The sequence below is a fragment of the Hyperolius riggenbachi genome, chromosome 10 (genome assembly GCF_040937935.1).
Source record: "Hyperolius riggenbachi isolate aHypRig1 chromosome 10, aHypRig1.pri, whole genome shotgun sequence".
Classification (NCBI taxonomy): Eukaryota; Metazoa; Chordata; class Amphibia; order Anura; family Hyperoliidae; genus Hyperolius; species Hyperolius riggenbachi.
Genome location: NC_090655.1, coordinates 196596000 through 196611562, shown reverse-complemented (window position 1 = coordinate 196611562; position 15563 = coordinate 196596000). Strand labels below are relative to the sequence as shown.

General features: G+C 43.3%; 1 protein-coding gene across 1 annotated transcript in view; it reads right to left on the bottom strand.

The window, feature by feature from the left end:
• Positions 1-927: 927 nt before the first annotated feature.
• Positions 928-15563, bottom strand: part of LOC137536772 (oxysterol-binding protein 1-like) — a 40340-nt gene continuing 25704 nt past the window's right edge. Inside the window, exons 3-8 of the mRNA XM_068258979.1 lie at positions 13550-13800; positions 11821-12013; positions 8952-9060; positions 4987-5038; positions 3411-3542; positions 928-1197 (exon numbers count right to left, since the gene is read on the bottom strand). Of these exons, the coding sequence (XP_068115080.1) occupies positions 928-1197; positions 3411-3542; positions 4987-5038; positions 8952-9060; positions 11821-12013; positions 13550-13800 (1007 nt within the window). The remainder of the gene's footprint in view (positions 1198-3410; positions 3543-4986; positions 5039-8951; positions 9061-11820; positions 12014-13549; positions 13801-15563) is intronic.

Below are 15563 nucleotides of genomic sequence, written 5' to 3'. Positions count from 1 at the left end.
TAATGACGTCATTAACCCCTCCGGGTCCTTAACTGCAGCTATTGTCCACTCCCCAGCATTGGCAATCACACAGCAGTCCAGTATATTTCCCATGCCCTTTCCTTGTCAATTGTTGTGGCCAGGACTTTCAGACCTGTGTTTTCTTGGCATTTCTTTTATCAAGTGTCACTTACACCACTGGATAAAATGGTGCCAATGGGAATGTCTCTAATAGTACACACACCTTACTCAGTGTGCTTAATGTTGCAGCCACAGGATTGGTAAAAATGTCATTATCTCACAAGCAATGGATGTCTGTAAAACCCTCCCATAGCAAAAATAAGTTATACAAACGAGTGCTTTTTTAAACAAAAGGTGATGGGGGGGGGGGGGGGGGGTAGATACGGTACATCAAATGAAGATAATGCTATTCTCCAGATCTGAACAGTTTTACAGACCAACAGCAAGACCTAATAAGTGTCATAAACATAGTTACATAGTTATTTGGGTTGAAAAAAGACATACGTCCATCAAGTTCAACCAGAAAACAAAGGACAACACCAGCCTGCTCCCTCACATATCCCTGTTGATCCAGAGGAAGGCAAACATGTCGAACATAAACATGTCATGCCAGAGCTGAATACAGGTATTTTGTAAGACTCTTCACTGCATGCAATTCATCCTCTTCACCAAATGACAATGCTGTGACTTAGCTTTTGAAAGCATGCACTGTAAAGAGCCAGTTAGTGGAGGGTTATACCATAATTTGGCTGTGTCAAATGAATGGAGATGAAAACTGGTGTAGGCATCTCAGCACTAGACTCTCCCAGACAAAAGATGCCAGCATGTGTCTCAACTGCTCAGACATTAGCGTGAAATGAGTCATTAATATAAGCTTGGTCTACAGGTGAAGACAGCATAGCTATGGGAAACAAGTACTGAGATAATTTATGCAAAAATGATATTCCAGACCTGCTCACACAGCGAGCGATAGCCACAGTCTTCCATCCGGTCGAGTTCAAAGGTCTCTCCTAGAAGCGGGTTGAAGGGTTTGCTGGTGCGGAAGACTGTGGTGGAGTATGAAGAGACAGTGAAAGCAGCCACTAGACACAACTGCTCAAGTGCACTCTCACACTGAGCCCCCCGATCCAGCAGGTGGTAGTATTCCAGGTCTTCAGTCAGACGCTGAAGCATTGAGAGTGGCTCATTGAAGTTTACCTAGCAAAAATAGAAATATAGAACTGTTAAACCCTCAGTGCAGTATGGGCACATGCACACTCTCACATGCATGTCAGAAAATGTTGTGTGTACAAAGAGTGCTCTTCTGCACAAGCTACAGCTTCCCATGTTCGGGGGCGTAGCAATAGGGGTTGCAGAGGTTGCGACCGCATCGGGGCCCTTGGGGCAGAGGGGCCCTCTCTCAACTACAGTATTAGCTCTCTATTGGTCCTGTGCTCATAATAATCACTTCTACAGATACTTTGAATAGTGGTAATCATTAACAAGCTGCTCCCCATCCCCTTCTTGCACCTCTGACACTGTAGTTGCCATTGGCAGGTTTTGGTGCAACGTATTAATTGTTATGTGTAGAGTGCTTGGGGGGCCCCATTGTAAATCTTGCATCGGGGGCCACTGCCCATGTTCCTTGTCATCCAGTCATGTGTAACTTATCTCCATAAAGAAATTCACCTTCCTAATTTTTTATTTACCCCTTTTAATGTTAACCCTTTCCAGACAAAATATCCCTCCTAAACCAATAAAACAAACCTTTTCCTACTCTATTCCCTAACCACAGAATACGCAAATAGCTCATAGTAACCCAGAACCACTGGGAAGGAATAAAAGGGCCCATACACTTACCAATTTTCCCGCCAATATACAGCCAATTCGATCACTGATTGAATCGGCTGTGAAATCGTTGCGCAAACGCTGACCAAAAGATCGATAATCTGAAATTGATCGTTCCCGCCGTTCCTGTCCGTGCAGAAGATTTTGCTCGATTGCCGGCGGGTCGGAAGTGCGTCGAATGCCCGACAACCGACGCTATCGGCAATACATTACCTCATCCGGCGCCCTCTGTTTAAACTTCCCCAGACAGGAAGTAAAGTGAAGCTGGAGCCCGGAGAAGAAAACAGCGGAGACCGGGGGACTCGCGCCCGCCGGATCAGGTAATGTATGCGGGGCCCGGGAGGCAGCGGCAGCTTCACAGATGGTGAATCGATTTCATGCTGAAATAGATTCACAATCTGTTTGCAGTAAAGGCAGCCATACGATCCCTCTCTGATCAGATTCCATCAGAGAGGGTTCTATCTGTTGGTCGATCTGATGGCAAATCGACCAGTGTATGGCCACCTTTAGGGGCTAAAAGAGACCAAAAAGCCCTCCTATTATAAAGCAATACAGAGTATAATTTTCCAACTTAAAACATAGGAGATAATTCAGATATAAGTGAGCAACTGTGGTTTCCCACAATGCACCGCTACTGAATATGCAAATCATCTCTTTATGCCCCTAAAGACAGGCTCATTTCCAGAAGAAATAGTGTGCTTTTCTGTCTTTTTGGTCTCTTTTAGCCCCTATACCTTCTTAGTGGTTTTGAGTCACCATGAGCTACTTGGGTACTCTGTGGTACCAGTCCAAGCCCTATCCAATAAAGCCACATCAATCCCTGCCATGCACTGATCAGGATCAGAAAGTCTGTAATAGCCAAATTACTGCATCCAAATGAAATGAACCCTAGTGCCTCAAAGCTTATAAACCACTTGGCACCAATACTGTGTACACAATGGCCATCTGACAGTGCCCAAATGAATGGCACCAATTTAAACATGTTCTCAGCAGGGTATTCATTTTTAACATTCTAGCACACAAAGAGAAGTTTTGTGCCTGGCACTCGGTGGTTAAGGGGTGATTAGGTCAGCTGCACCTTTAAGTGATCACTCCGTCCTGTTCCACTTTGCTTTGCTCAGAGTATGCAAAAGGAGCGTGCATTCAGACTAATGTAGGGAACACACTATTTCAAATAGCACAAGCAAGGCAGTCCGTGCACCGCTTCTAATATTGCATTTATTTCCTTGGCAGACATATGGTAACACCATACGAATCCATTACATTGCAATGACAAGGTGAATAGATCTGACCTTATTCAGGATCTTGAATGGGACGGATGAGGGAGGGTGACCAGGGGGTGAGAGGATGCAGCAACAGCCGTTCCGCGCAGGTGTGGCGCTTGTTCACATGCATATGTCCAGGGCAAAGGCGGCGTGTCTTGCTTGTGCCATTTCATTTTTAACATACTAAGTGTAGCGAGGAGTTCTCCTTGAGTAGCATTTTTTTTCACCAAAGCTACAGATACAGTTTTGCCACTTTATGAATCAATAATACAAACTTGTATACATGCCATATTTTATTTACCACAAATTACAACTTACAGGCATTGGTATTTTGCTTAATTCCTTCCCAATGCAATTCTTCATGACACTCCATAAGTTAAGGCTGTAGTTGGGTTTATGTGGAATTCTTGAGCGTCTCTCCTTTCTTGCATCCTCTGAAGGAGGCCGTGTCTGCAGGCAAGGAACAAATGCTATTAAAATAATTTACTTTTTTTTTTTAATTTACAAATCACCCAAATATTACAGAATTATTTGAATTCTCTATTTATTGCATAGTTCTATCCGCCACACATCAGCACACACCCCACCCGTCCAATCAAACCAAATATTTGCTGTGAGCATTTGATATCACTAGGAAGATATGACTTGCTGCAGAGTGTGTATTTGTTGTGGAAATGTAACCAGCTTCTAGTTATGTGATAGCCCAAAGTGGATAAAAATGGCAAAAGTTAGTATAAATAAAAAGGTCAGTTCTTCCCAACACAACAAAAATGCTGTCCTCCGGTTTCAGTTTTGACTTCAGTTCAAACCTCTCCTTCACTCCTGCTATCCAAAAAAACCTCTAGATAATGCCACGTTTCACCTATGTAACATTTCCAAAATATGTCCCTTCTTATTTGAAAAGACCACCATACTATTAGAAAATGTTCTCAAAACCTCTTAAATTAGAGGAAACCTATAGGAGGGAAAAAGTGCCCAAATGTGGGCACTTACCTCAATAGAGGAAAGCCTCTGAATGATGGAGGCTTCCCTGGTTCCGCTCCTCCAGTGTCCCCTCCAAACAACCACTTGTCGACGGCTTGCGCATGCACAGTAGCACAGACTGGATCAGGCGCAGTCTTTTCCGCCAAAGCCTGAGCATGTTCTTGCTACTGTGCAGGCCCAGTGCGGCCACACTTCAGGGGTCCTTGTGGCTGAATGGCTTGGTGGAGCAAGACAGGGGAAGCCTCTGGAGAATCCACAGGATTCCCCCTCCCGAGCAAAGTATCTGACTCCTCCCCTTCCTAACCCTTATTTAGTTATGTAAGGTATGGGACTTAGCTTGGGATACTTAAAGAAAACAAGGAGTCAATCTAAATTAATAATGGGAAAACAAATTTAATTCACCTAGCAACAAGGGTGGAGAGGCAGATTTATCTGCATTTTCAAGTCCATAAACTTAGAATGGATTTATCAAAGAATGAAAAGGCAAAAAACTTTTCAGTCTGTAATGCTACACTTTGCAATGCAATAAAAGGTAAAAAATCCTGTTACAATTGTATATTGGTCTCATCTCATCTGGACATTTAAAAAAAAAAATATGGAGGCTTCTAAGTTTCTCTCTATTTCAAAGATGCCATAACTGCTAGCGCGATTGCGCTGATCTTTTAGTTTCAGTAGTCTAAGCCAATTCTGGCAATCTTGCTGTCCTAAAAAACGACAGTGGCAGAGCTATGCTGTGTGGAAAACTAGGGGAGAGAATATGAAGTTAAATCAATCACGTAAGGGTTCTAAGCCTTCCTCCAGATCAAGTGAGATATGTAAAAATGCAGGCTAGTGCTGTACCATATTTGCTGGTTAAATTCGATGGATGTCTTTTTCAACCCAACTAACTATATAACTATGCAACATTCACCTGATCCTCCATGATGTCACAACTTGCCGCACTGATGTTGCTACCAGATCTCCTGCAGGGCAAATAAAATCATCAACTTAATTTATTTTCCAAATTCACAGACATGAAATACTACTTTAAAAATGGTAACAATACGAATTTTGACTCTCACATTTGAATGGATACTTGATGGCACAATTAGTCACCAGCCGGTTGTTCATCTTGTGGTACCCATACACAGTACAATTAAAAAAAGCTTGATTTTTCCGGTATTTTTTGTAATAAAACTTTTTTATTGTGTATAAAGAGAACAATACAAAACACATAAATACAGAACATTGTCGGGGAAGACCAACAGAAATGATGAGTGCATCAAAATTCTGCGATTTTCCCGTTTTTTTTTTTTTACCAAAACGATCAAATCGAAAAGAATCTTTTTTTGATCAAGAAAAACAAGCGATTTAGTTTTTTCAATAAAAATCCAATTGGACATGTTGGAAAAAAAACGTTATATATTCGATCTAATGGAATAATCAAACTAAATTATCTAATCGAAAAAGATGAAAAATTGTACCATGTATGGGCACCTTTAGAGACCAGTCACTGCAAGATCGTCTATCTTGTTTATGTTCAGAACGTAACAGGAGATAAAAGCCAGAATCCAGGCTTATACCTCCTGCTACCTTCTTCTGAACATGAACAAAAAATGGAAGATCTTTAATGACTGGCCTCTAAGATGAACTCTGTGCCCATGACAGTAAACTAGTACAAAAAAAAAAAAAAAAAAAAAGCTTCTAAAATGTATCCTGCTTAAAAACTGTGCTTATAAAATGTTCCCTCTACTTTCCAAATTTGTCCATTGTCCTTTTCTACTTATCCTACTTGTTCAGTCACTTCAGCACATGCAGAGTAAAGGGGCCTATACACCTAACGATTTCCCCGCCGATATACAGCAGATTCGATCACTGTGATCGAATCTGCTGTGAAATCGTTGCGCAAACGTTGACCGAACGATCGATTTCCGACAGAAATTGATCGTTCCCGTCGATTCTCGTCGTTCCTGTCCGTGTGGAAGATTTCGCTCGAACGCCGGCGGGTCGGGAGTGCGTCGATAGCGGCGTTCGAATGCCCGACGACCGACGCAATACATTCCCTGTTCCGCCAGCGCGTGTCCCCGCTGTCACCACTGCTCCTTCTCCGCTGGGCTCCGAGTCCGGCAGGCTTCACTTCTTCCCGTCCCGGCAGGAAGTTTAAACAGTAGAGCGCCCTCTACGGTTTAAAATTCCCCGGACAGGAAGTAAAATGAAGCTGCAGCCCTGGAGCCGAGTGCGGAGAAGAAGACAACAGAACCGGGGGACTCGCGCCGGCCGGGTCAGGTAATGTATGCGGGTGGGGGGCGGCAGCTCCAAAGATTGTGATCAGTTTCATGCTGAAATTGAATCACAATCTGTTTGCAGTAAAGGCAGCCACACGATCCCTCTCTGATCAGATTCGATCAGAGAGGGATCTATCTGTTGGTCGATCTGATGGCAAATCGACCAGTGTATGGCCACCTTAAATCTTTGTTAACATTATCAACATTACGGAGGGCCGTGCATTCACAATGCAACAGACGCACTGCATTGCTGTCTGTTGTGCTGCTGATCTCATTCACTACAGTTAATTGGGCAGCGCTGGTTTTTGGGCAAAGGTCCTGGCAGCAGTGGGTTATCGCAACGTACTGCTGAGCAGTGCAATAGTGAGAACGTCAGATTGTGCAGTCTATGCACTTAAGATGTTCTTGTGTATTGCAAACTATATACATTGTCGAAATGCACAAGGCAATGCGTATTGTGTAAATGAGTCCATAGAGAGTATGGGCTAGTCCAGAGCTGGGCAAACTATAGCCCGAGGTTTTGAATACAGCCCACAAATAGAGGGCCGGCATCTTATCCTCCCTGCAGAATTATGAGTGGTGCGTAGCAACTGGTTTAAGTCACCCAATTGCAGCTTCCAGCGGCGATCTCCATAACCACAGCAGCATCATGTGACCTGCCATCAGGATGTGCCAGCATGGCCGCTGTGGCTGGAAACTGCACTTGGGTGAGTAACCGGTCATTATGCACTGCACGCAACTCTGCAGGGAGGAATGTGGCCCGCAAATGAAAAGTTTGCACACCCCTGGGTTAGTTAGTTAGTAGGAAGCACTTTCTGCAAACCGTAGTTACATGCTTATTTATTAATACCAGGTTACCCATTAATTATCTGAATTATTGATCAGAACCCTATCTAAATACATTTTAATTACACAAACAATTTAAAAATATGTTTAATTCACACTACAGCTACGTTAACTTTCTAATGCTGCAAAAAAAAAAAAAACATCAAGTTTGCTTCAAACCATGGCAACAGGACTTTCCAAGGCACATTTTACTATCAGGGTTACGTTTTCGACAGTACCCAGTGTAAAAATAGAATTGTGCCAGTGTTCTCCCCAGGCTCTTTAAAGGGAACCTAAAAACTGAGAAGGATATGGATTTTTCCTTTTAAAATAACACCAGTTGCCTGACTCTCCTGCTGATCCTGTGTCTCTAATACTTTTAGCCACAGCCCCTCAACAAGCATGCAGATCAGGTGCTCTGACTGAAGTCAGACTGGATTAGCTGCACGCTTGTTGCAGGTGTGGGATTCGGCCACTACTGCAGCAAATGAGATCAGCAGGACTGCCAGGCAACTGGTATTGTTTAAACGGAAACATCCATATCTCTCTCAGTTTAGGTTCCCTTTAAGCCGGGTGCTACACCCGGCTAAATTTGATGAGCTCCTGGCTGTTATCGGCTTGCCTCCTCATCCTCCTCCTATGCTGTAAGCAGAGAACTGCCAGCCGTGCATTCCCCGGTCATGCCCCACCCGGCTACTTTTTCATGCCACCCAGCTGGAAAAAAATTCTGGGTAGAACGCTGTTGTGCTTTCCAAAAAATGCATGTAAAGTAGTTAAATAGCGACAATCCTACACCATATGCCGCTTTGGGACTGTACCATGCCCAAACAGCAATCTCCTAACCTCTGAACTCACTTTTGAAGCTCTGCCCCTCTCCCCATCTGCTCTCAGAGGACTCGGCTGTTCTCTTTGCAATAAGCTACAAGCTTCCCATGCTGTATATCGAAGCGTTCCCCTCATGCCTATGCTGGCTTTCCTATATGTCTGCCACATGTTGTATATGCTTACTTAATAATTCTGGGTACGCCAATTGGCGTACTTGGCAAAAATAAATTAATTCTGATTCAGAAATGTTCATTCATAATTTTTCAATAATCCATTTAAAAAAAAAACAGTAAAGGAGAATGCCTGTCTGTGGGAATGTCTTGGTCACCTTTTCTGTATATACTCACTACTCCCAACTTTTCGTGCAAGGAAGAGATTCCATTCTATGACATGGTGACAGAAAGCACAATAGCTATATACAATATCTATGTAACACAGCTTGCTAACCCCCTGCAATACTTGGACCTGATCTGGTGAGAACTGTCAAGTCAGCAAACTATTCAAAGGATGGGATTACTGTATATACTCACGTATAAGCCTAAGTTTTCAGCACCAAAATGTGCTGAAAACTTAACCCCCTCAGCTTATATGCGAGTCAGTGGAGCAGGTTTTGTTACTGGCAGAGGAGTGTAAGGATCATGCACTAGTAATCCTGCTCTTACCAGCTGCCTCCCTGCCGTTTCCGTGCCCCCATCCCCGCAACATGTTGTGCAGAGTGCGCTGTTCAAGAATACCTCTGTTCCCTGGCATGTGGAGCTGACTTGTACTGAGGGCACATCTGGCTTCTGTGGAGGGGGCTATACTGGGGAGGGGCTTATATGAGACTCAATCGCTTTTTCCTGTTTTCTTAGGGATCAGTGTGTACGTTGGCTTATACACGGGTCAGTTTATATGCAAGTATAAAACGACAAACAAAAACTAAAAAGATGTCATTTTTGGATTGCCCATCTCCCCAACTTACTTGTGTCCAAGACCATCAAGGGAAGGACTGCTAATTATTTCTGGGGCATCAAAGAACTCATTCTCATCATCTTCATCACTGAGGTCTCCCTTCCCTGGCCCGCAGGGGTCTACAAGTATAAAAACAATCATCAACCCCACTTACTCACACAACACAATATGAGGAATTAAATTCAGGGTTTTCAAACAACTGTCCAGTAAGAAATACTTCATCTCCCCACACAGCAGCTCAGCAGTACCTACTGTACATTCTCTCATGTCTGACAAAGCAAACTACAGGCGGAGCAATACTGACTCCATGCACTTACACATCTGACAGTTCAATGTACAGGGGCTCTAAGCAGCATTAAAAATCATACTCTCACATCTGGACAAAACAAAATAATGCTCCCAGACACCCATGAAAACAAATCACAGGCTAAGCAACTGTAAGGCCATTTTTAAGTATAGGCAAACCAGGCAGATGCCTGGGATGACACCAAAAGCAGTTGGCACCACAGAGCTATTCTTAGTGCAGAGTTTTACAGAACTCATACACAACTGCTGGTTCCATTGAGAAAGTGATGAATAGAAATCTTAAAGAGGAGATGTCAGCCATGCTATCTCAGAAAAAACACATAAGTAAATAAATACTTGCTCTACTTACATAACCTATGTATTGCACTGTCCACATTTTGATTTTAGTGATTGTTCTATATTTAAAAAAAAATCCTTCAGAGGATTTTCCATTCTGACTTTGGCTATCTTGAAGCCAATCCTGACATCATTTCCTCCCTTACTCCATCTGTGGATCATTGCCCACCCTCCTCCCAGTCTTCAGACACTCCCAACCAGCTCTGCAGTAGAAAGTGCATTTTGTCAGCATGAGAAATATTGGATAATCAGAGAGAAATAGAAGTGTGGGAGGGGAAAAAGGGTGGGAAAGAGGCTTCAGCCAACCAGGCTGTATTATTTACGTCTGAGGGGAAAGTAAAGAAAAAAAAAAAAAAAAAAAGAAAACCCAGCATGCCCTGCAACTTCCTTTGTGCAGCAGATGTACCAAATAAGAGCCAGGGAAACTGGGGAATAATGTTTTATGGAGAAGAAAAGTAAGAGTGATAAGTTTTCACTTTTGGATTGCCTGGTTAGCATCCTTATTACTTGCTTACCAGATTAAAATAAAATAATTTATTTTATTTTATGCCCGACAGTTACACTTTAAAGGGATACTGTAGGGGGGTCGCGGGAAAATGAGCTGAACTTACCCGGGGCTTCTAATGGTCCCCCGCAGACATCCTGTGCCCGCGCAGCCACTCCCCAATGCTCTGGCCCCGCCTCTGGTTGACTTCTGGAATTTCAGACTTTAAAGTCTGAAAACTACTGCGCCTGCGTTGACATGTCCTCAATCCCGCTGATGTCACCAGGAGCGCACTGCGCAGTCGCAGACCATACCGTGCCTGCGCAGTACGCTCCTGGTGACATCAGCGGCATCGAGGACACAGCAACCCAGGCGCGGTGGTTTTCAGACTTTAAAGTCTGAAATTCCAGAAGTGAACCGGAGGCGGGGCCGGAGCATTGGGGAGTGGCTGCGCGGGCACAGGATGTCTGCGGGGGACCATTAGAAGCCCCGGGTAAGTTCAGCTCATTTTCCCCCGACCCCCTACAGTATTCCTTTAACACCAACATGGTAATTGTTGATTAGCATAACAATGATATAGCAAGTGGTGTTAAAGTGCTAATTAAAACAATTAGGCCCAGTTCACATTAGCGTGTTTTACGGACCCGGACATACAGATCCGGCCATCTTGATCCGGTGAAAACGGTCCGTTTTACAGCCAGTGTGTTGTAAAACGTCCGTTTTCAATGCAGCAAAACCTTCTGTTTCTGTTCCGCAAAGCAAAATAGTCTGGAAAATTGGGTCCTACAGCATTTTTTGGTCCGCTCAGTGGAACGGACCACGGAACCGAACGGCCAGTTCCGTTGGCAAATGCTAATGTGAACCGGACCTAATTATTTTAGATCGCCTATATTGATTGATACAATTCCTCTGCATTTCTAGGACAATATATTTTTTATCTTATTAAGTAGATACAAACCCCTCACAACAGTTAAATACAGGGTTGTCATGTGGGTATTTTTGAAATGTAAACTCTTCATTTATATAAGATTGTTTGCGTGGGTGCGTGTGTGTGTGTGTGTGTGTGTGTGTGTGTTATTGGGGGGGGGGGGGGGAGGGTTGCAAAAGGTGCTTCGCCTAGGGCACCAAAATGTGCAGAAACAGTACCGTTTCCCTGTTTTCACACATCTGGCGAGGCACAGTACAGGATAAGCATAAGCAATGCTGGCTACTTACTCTCACACCTGAAAGGACAAGCTACCGGCTCAGCTGTATTGATTCCATGTTCAGACAAACTGCAGGAGTACTGACAGCATGTTCTAACATATCACGACAAACTCTGACCCTATGCTCTCAGACATCGAGCCTAAGGGGCTTCTTCACACTATGTATGGTGCTGCCAGTTCTGTAGTGCCGCATGGTGCGTGTGCTCTAAATAGTGGTAACATTAAAGTCCACAGACTGGCATGTTATGGATTACAGTACAGTGTGCCTTCCCTGGGAACATTTTTGCGGTTGCCTGCACTTTCTTGTTGAGTTGTATTATAATGTGGCTGCCGACATCTATGTTTTAACTCAGTATTTATGGTGTGCGTTGGAAAGCGCGTGCACAAATACGCGTTCATGCACACATTACAAGTGTGAATGACTCCTTGTAAACCTAAGGCTAAGCAGTATTGACTCCATGTGATCACACACCTGAGCAGACAAGCAACAGACTGAGCTGTATTGATTCCACGTTCTCACACGCCCATGCTGAGCAGAACCGACTGACCTTTAGGGACCCCGGCCCGAGTCTCGGCTGGCAGCACAGTGGCTCCGCGGAATACCCGTTCCAGGTGGTTGTGTTGTTTTGCCAATTGCTCAAGCGTTTCCTCCAAGCGCAGACGCTGATCCCGTTCATACTGAAGAGCTCTCTGCCACCGCTTACTATGGCTCTCAGCAAGGGACATGAAGTCTCGGCAGGCCTACGAAGGGAAAGACAAGGGGGTAGAAACAAGATTCAAACAATCAGGAAACCAAATGCCTAAACGTCAGTCTAGGACGCAGAATATTGTGCAACATGCTAAATATCACTACCTGCCCGTAACTAGAAAGCTCTTATTAGAATCTGCTTGCCTGATGGAACCACAGTGATGTTTGTGAACCTTCAAAAAAAGTTACATATTTATATGAATCTGATTTTCAAACTAGTTCTAAACGAATATGAACAAAACCTAGTTAAACAAATAAAAACAAAAAATTATATTTAATCAATTTTTTTTTGGGAAAAAAAAAAAAGCATCTAATAACATTACTGCATGTGGCAAAAGCAAATGCATAGAGCTCTTATACGACCCCCTTCTGCAGTAATAACCGCAAGTAAACATTTGTGTTCATGGCTGCCCATTTTTCAATACAAAACAACTTAAGCCCTGGGATGTTTACGGATTTCCTCACATTAATCATTGCTTTAGGCCTTTTCAAAACATTTCTGTTGGATTAAGGTCAGGACTTTGACTTGGCCATTCCAGAACTTTCACTTTATTCTTCTTTAACAATTGTTTGAATGAAGGCATTGTGAGTTTCTGATTGCTGTCTTGCTGCAGGACTCAAGGACAAATCACAATAGCTCACAGTAATCACAGGGTCAGGAGCAAATGAAATTGGCTTCTGACCGGCTCACAGAGCTCTGCTGTCATAGTAACGGCAGTGCAAGTTGGCGTCAGCGCCAGGTCAGTGGCGCGAACGGCAAGAGTGACTGGTCAGTGCAGCGTTGGGGAGCCCCGTTTTTTGTACCAGCGGTCTCTGATCAGATCAAGGGACCAGAGACTGCTGGTACTGAAGTGGTTAACTAGGTTTTCTTTTTTTTACTTTTAGTACTGATAAAAATCAGATGAGGTCTTGGGTGACATTCATAAAAAAAATTTGTAATTTTTAAAGGCTACACAAGCACCACTGTACCTGTCGCTGGAAACCATTGATCACGATTAGCCTGTCACTAGAAATTGGCTATTGCTATCTAGCCCATCACTACAAAACAGCCCATCACCATCTGCCTGTCACCAGAAACTGCTTGTCACTAGAAATGACCAGTCACTAGAATTTGTTATTAGAAACTACCCATCAATATTACTTCTCTTCACCAATTTCCAGGTAACCAACCGAACCTACAGTTTGCAAACTAACTTCTGCCATCATACACTAGAATTGCCTCCGCACAGTGAGGTCTACAGGTTTTCTCAAGAGCCTCTTTCCACAACTACCACTCTGCAACTCTTGAATGCTTATATAAATAACCTGTAGCTGACTTTTTAGTATATTTCTGTTCCCATGCTAGCGAATATCAGTATTTTACACAAACTTACATTTACCAGTAATTCTTAAATAAACAAGCAGACTGGAGCTCTCTGGCCACTGAGGTCACAGATTTGTTGGTGTAAGTAAAAAAACAGCAGGCCGTTAACTTGTTGCACAACAGACTTCCATATTCCCTCAGACGCCAGTATTTCTCTAGGACTCACATTAATCATAGCATTGGAGGTGATCCGGAAGAGTGTGGCTCTCTCATTGACTTGTTTGATCTTGTCTGAGCTGTCTTGAGGGAGCCGCAGACTCTCCAGCTCACTTAGAGAGCGCTGCAGAGCGGTGCCATGCTTTGCAATCAGATCATTGCAAGTACCCAGATCTTCCACCTTGCCTGACAGTGCCCGCAGAGTGCTGTGAATCTCTGCCTTGTCCGCCTGGGAGCTGGGATCCTCATCACCCGAATCATCTGTTACAAAGAGATTAGGTACGAAGTTTAGGAAAAATGGATAAGAGGAAACAGATCCATGAGACTTCACCAATAATCAAGCATAAAATTCAAAGAAAGAACAGGACAACTAGCTATAAACTTCATCTAACAACTCTAGAAATTACATTATAATGCACTTCAGACTGACCTAAGGAGGAAAGGAGGAGGAGCCTAACCCTTCTCATTCACCACTAGCAAGGCAAAAAAAAAGAAAAAAGAAGGTTACTCCCTGTGGTTTTCTTGGGTGTAATTTCCACCAAATGTGTTTTTATCCGTAGCGCTAATTGTAGGGGAGCCAGGCCTAAGATCAAAAGGCAACTGGCTAAGTTTTCTGCATCCATGCTTGTGTGTACTGCCGCAGTGCGCAGGCCCATGTGAACTGCGCGGGGGAGGGATTATTGGGGAAAGGTAGTCGGGATCATGTTGCTGCTGGTTGTGCACGTGTGATTTGTGTACGCAGGTTGTGGGAGCATTGTATACAACACTGTCCCCGGTTCAAATCCAAGCCAGGGAAGGGCAAACCAGAGCACTATCTGCACGAAGTTTATATTTTCTCCGTGTCTACGTAGGTTTCCTCTGGGCACTCCAGTTTTATCCCAAGTACAGATAAGTTAATTGGCTTTCCCCTTAATAGGCCCTAGACTACGATACTTGCATACATACATACACATATGACTATGGTAGGAATTAGATTGCGAGCCCCTCTCAGGGACAGTTAAGTGACAAGACAATATATAATCTGTTCAGCGCTGCGGAAGATGTCAGCGCTATATAAATACTAAATAATAATAATAATAATAATAATAATACTACTACTACAGTAGAATCTCGTTTTAGTAAACCTCTGGATATAGTAAAATCAGTTCTCAGGTCCCAGCAAATGCCTCTGTATAAATATACAATGGATGACCAATTCTGATATAGTAAACTTCTGGTATGGTAAAGTACTTAACCTGGTCCCTTGGAGCTTACTATACAGGGATTCTACTGTAATAATAAACAAATAGTGATCTTGCAGTTCAGCTGGGTTTCTGTAGAATTGCAGATAGTGTAAACTCTCTAGGTGACAGCATTCAGTGCGAGTACTAAGAAGTTGATGGACACTGCATGTAATGATTGGCGGCAATTGCAACTTACTAAAATTAAATGTACTGGGAATGTTCTAAAGGCTCCCAGCTGCCCACACCCCCTTGGCACTGTTTCTTGGGAGTAGTTGATATGACCTCACATTTATAACTCGAAATTCAGGTTAAGATCCCATTTTTTAAGAAAATCTGGTTCGTGGACAAATTAAACAATTCATTTTTCAGAGACTTTACTTATGACAGGTTACAGAGTAAGTGCTTTAATATGCCATGCCGCCTCCACTTCATGTCCTAACACTTCCAGATAAATGCCCTGCATCTCGAATGTAAAGCATAAGAAAAGTAAAAACTTTGAAACCGATCAAAAAAAGTGGGTGGCGAGGAGAACTCAGGTGCGGAAACTGCACTAACAGAGACCCTAAAAATATTCACAGGTCAGTGCGTCATTCAGCTAGCCTTCATCAACCTGAATTGGCAATATCAGCCAGAAGTGGACTGACCCTAAAAGAACTGTTAGAAATGGCCAAATACTGCCAGTTAAACAGGATTCACATTTGCCAAAATTCATTTGCATTTTTAGGAACTGGCAACCACCAATGGTCAGTTTGCATTACATGCTATTATCTGTTCACCAGATCTGAAGTTTAGATAGATACA